Source organism: Elaeis guineensis, chromosome 13 (assembly GCF_000442705.2).
Source record: "Elaeis guineensis isolate ETL-2024a chromosome 13, EG11, whole genome shotgun sequence".
Lineage (NCBI taxonomy): Eukaryota > Viridiplantae > Streptophyta > Magnoliopsida > Arecales > Arecaceae > Elaeis > Elaeis guineensis.
Genome location: NC_026005.2, coordinates 9,318,440 through 9,322,374, shown reverse-complemented (window position 1 = coordinate 9,322,374; position 3,935 = coordinate 9,318,440). Strand labels below are relative to the sequence as shown.

Sequence of the window (3,935 nt, the reverse complement as noted above, 5' to 3'; positions counted from 1 at the left end):
GTTCAAAATAAATGTTTTAACTTTATTCCTATGTTATTCTTATACAATTACAAAATCTTGTATTATTTTTAAAACGCTTTTGGCCTGCAATTCTCATACCCAAAAACCTCAAGCACTATGTTTCATAAGAGGAATACCATTTCACATCCAAACCTTCTATGAGTCACATTGATTCTGTGTTCTGCTAATCCCCTCTTGTCACATGGCATGCTAACTATGAAAAGATTTTTCCTGTACCAGGCTTAGAGTTGGTAGCATCGCTCATATTATTTATTTTCAAAAGTAATCTTATGTCGATCTTGAAATTAATCGTTTAGGATCACACATAAGTTTTTTTTTTTTTCTTTTTTTTTCGGGTACAGAGGATCACATGTTATGTTTAATTATACATCTTATAATTAATAGGAGGAAAAAGGATTGACACAAATATGGGAAGCAATGCACCACCCCTTGCTTGAATCATCCCTCTCCATAGAACTGCTCTCTTTTGTTCTGGATCCATAGAAATGCTCTCTTTTGTTCTATAAAACAGCTCATTTTTTTGTTCTCTCTCCACCATAACATATAGCTGCCCTGGCCACATACTGCCAACTTCATTGAACTATTGGCGTTTAACTTATCAAAAATGTTTCACCAGTCGTTACCAAGAAGTAAACATACAAATATCACCCATGTTCCTCCCTGGAAGAATCCTGATGCCTTCGGACTGTGGTGCATGCCGATATCACATCATGACAAGACAATCATATGATTACTGTAGCCATTACATCAACAGCTCTTGGATTCTCGAACCGGTTCGTGATTGCTGACGCCATCTGCGTCGTCCCCGATCCCCATACGAAGCCCAACATTGGTATTCTCTTTTCTTTTTATAGCTGTAATTTGGACTCGACGTGTCGTTTGTGTCCCGAGTACGGACTGCCATTTTTTCTTGTCATGCACCAATTGCTCTTTCCATCTTCTCTAATTGTTATGCTTGGTTTCCTTCCATCTTTTCCAAATTCTTACGATGTATGTCCATCTCCTCTGCTCTCACTCACTCTCAATGCTCTGTTCCCTCCATCCCCTGTTTCCATCCACTCACTCTCATAAGACCATCTCCTTTTCCCTTCACCCACGTCTGCACTAAATCTCAACAAGGCTATCCTTTTGGGCTTGTGACCACCAATGTTTAACAACCAAATTACTTGCAATGGAATGCCTGCCTCCTTCCCTACAAACTTCTTGTTACCACATGAAGAGAGCCACCATCCCCCAACTTCTCTTAGTCCCCTGCTACCCACCAATCCACAGGACTTCAGAGGTGAGGAGGATTTGGCACAGAACTAGTCATCAGCACTTTAGGTTGAGGCTTTCTCATATTGGTGTCTTGGTGCAGGTGTGGCCACCATGCTGGGGAAGAGGTCCATGTCTTTCTCAGGCGTCGAGGCCTGTGAGGCGATGAATGCGGAGGATGAGCTCTCTGATGATTGCTCGCAGGTGGCGGAGAAAAAGAAGAGGCTGAATTTGGAGCAGGTGAGGACTCTGGAGAGGAATTTTGAGATGGGGAACAAGTTGGAGCCAGAGAGGAAGATACAGTTGGCCAGGGCACTTGGGCTGCAGCCAAGGCAGATTGCCATATGGTTTCAGAACAGGAGGGCCAGATGGAAGACCAAGCAATTGGAGAAGGACTATGATGCCCTCAAGAGGCAGTTTGAGGCTGTCAAAGCTGAGAATGATGCCCTCAAAGCCCAGAACAAGAAGCTTCAGGCTGAGGTACTGTTTGGGAACTGTCACATAGAACTTGCAAACCGCTTGAGGCAATCGGCTTCTCTCTCTTTCTGCTAATTAGTGGCTTAAATCAACTATTTAGTTGAAATTGATGTGATATGAATTATTTGTCTGTTGTATTGATTTTTGTGTCCATTGACGATGATTGGCTGTGTCATGCTTTTCTGGTCATCTAATGTAGCTTTTGGCAGTCATTTGGTATCCACTGGGTGAGTGGATTAAAATTCTTGGGAACTCCATTATTTTTCAAATTTTGTTTCTGATCAATAAATGTCGGGGTTCTTCATTTATATAGGAATCTCTATTGAATCTTCTGTAGTCATTGAATTGGACTGCATCATAATTCAACTTCTTAGAATGGTTTCCTCTCATTTAATTATATGTGGTTCTCATAATATTTTTCTTCTAAGTTGATTGAACTCAGCTTTGATTCATTTCTTTTGACTTTTCTGAGTCCCACTTCTGGTAATCAATTGGTAAGCACCTGGTGAATGGATTGTGATTCTTAGAACTGCATTGTTTTTCCTTTATTTTAAGTTGAAATCAATAGATAGGATGGTCAAATTATCAATTTCCTTCTACTGATTAGCTCTCAATCTTTTGATGATGTTTCTTCTTTCTAAATTGATGGAACCAATAAAATTGTGCAGATTTTGGCGCTTAAAGGAAGAGAAAGAACTGAGCCCATCAACCTGAATAAAGAAACTGAGGGCTCTTGCAGCAACAAGAGTGAGAATAGCTCGGACATCAACTTAGGTACCTCAAGAACACCAGCCACTGGTAGCCCTTCAAATCCCCACCAAAGCAGGTCTTTTCTTGCATATAGATCCCCGAGTGTTGCTCAACTCCTCCAGAGCTCCTCCAAAGCAGAGACCCAAGGCCCCAAGATGGAGCATGGCATCCAAGAGGAGAACTTTAACATGTTCTGCAGCATAGAAGATCAAACTGCCTTCTGGTCATGGTCAGAGCAGCACAATTTCCATTGATCCATTGAGAATTATGTGGTTCATCATTCTTCGCATGCGCGACAAATTCGCTGGTTGGTTACGGTCATAACTTGGCATTTGCCTTCACCATTGGTGTTTGAAGAACGAAGCTAGTGATCTGAATGGAACCTTGGAAGGAGGTGCTGGGGAATAAGTAGTTCTTGATAATATTAGTAGTTCTTTGAAGCTAGTCCATCTTTTCTTCCCCATACTACTTGGAGCTTTTGAGGGGTTGTTATGAGATGGACCTAGTTTATATATGTTTTGGTCGATGGTCCATAGCTCCTCCATGGACCATGAAACAATGGGGATTTTTCTCCATATACTGGTGTACTCCCTTAAGCTTACAAAGGAAGAACATGTGGGTACTGGTTCAGGTGTTTTGAAGAAACTGATGGATATAAAATGCAGCTATGCAGCTACCATAAACGCTCAAAAGTAGCAGAAAGACTACTACTTGGTCATAAGAAAGAGTGAGAAGTATTAGCAGCAATTTTGGTTGCTTATAAGAGAGCATGTTCCTCTTTCTAAACCTCTGCCTAGCTCTAAATATGATATTCTGAACTCTTTTTTGGATACAGGGGCTTTTTTTTGAGAAACTTTTGATGATATGAGTCATGCTGATCCAAAGTGCTTTTGTGATCTATGCATGGCTCAGCAAACTAATCATAGATCAGATCAAAGTGGAGAAAAGATCTACATGACTGAAAGAGGGAGAAAGAGAGGAGAGAGAGTGTGTGTGGGGAGAGGAATCAAGGAAGTAGACAAAGAAGTAAAGAGAAGGCATATAGGTACTGCCACCTAAGGGCCAAGGGGAAGAAAACAAGGCGTTGGAAAGGGCCCTGTCTGTGGTTTTGGTGGTAACGTCCTGCTGACACGGGACCCTCTCTCTCTGGCCTCACAAAAGCCTTGCATTCAAGGTAAGATGGAGGCATGTGACCCACTGTCACCCACTATCTTACAACCCTTTGGGTTCTTTGAAAGGGCCAAGCATATGCTACCTCCATCGATCTAATGATATCCTCTCTATTCACATTCTTAAGTTGACACCGCAACCCTCACTCTCTCTCTCTCTGTGAAGCACTTGACACCACCTTAAATATCACCAACTACAATTACATTTAACCCCTTTAAAATATCAAAGATTAATAGAGTTCCCCACTTTCTTGCTTCTTGGTC

At 41.6% G+C, this 3,935-nt stretch overlaps 1 protein-coding gene across 1 annotated transcript; it reads left to right on the top strand.

Annotated features, from left to right (window-relative positions):
* The first annotated feature begins 889 nt into the window (after window positions 1–889).
* Window positions 890–3,137, top strand: LOC105056543 (homeobox-leucine zipper protein ATHB-13). The gene is made up of 3 exons (XM_010938765.3): window positions 890–1,303; window positions 1,379–1,755; window positions 2,421–3,137. Exons 1-3 carry the CDS (start codon window positions 1,168–1,170, stop codon window positions 2,754–2,756), a joined length of 849 nt encoding a protein of 282 aa, XP_010937067.1. The 5' UTR covers window positions 890–1,167; the 3' UTR covers window positions 2,757–3,137.
* The last annotated feature ends 798 nt before the right edge of the window (window positions 3,138–3,935 follow it).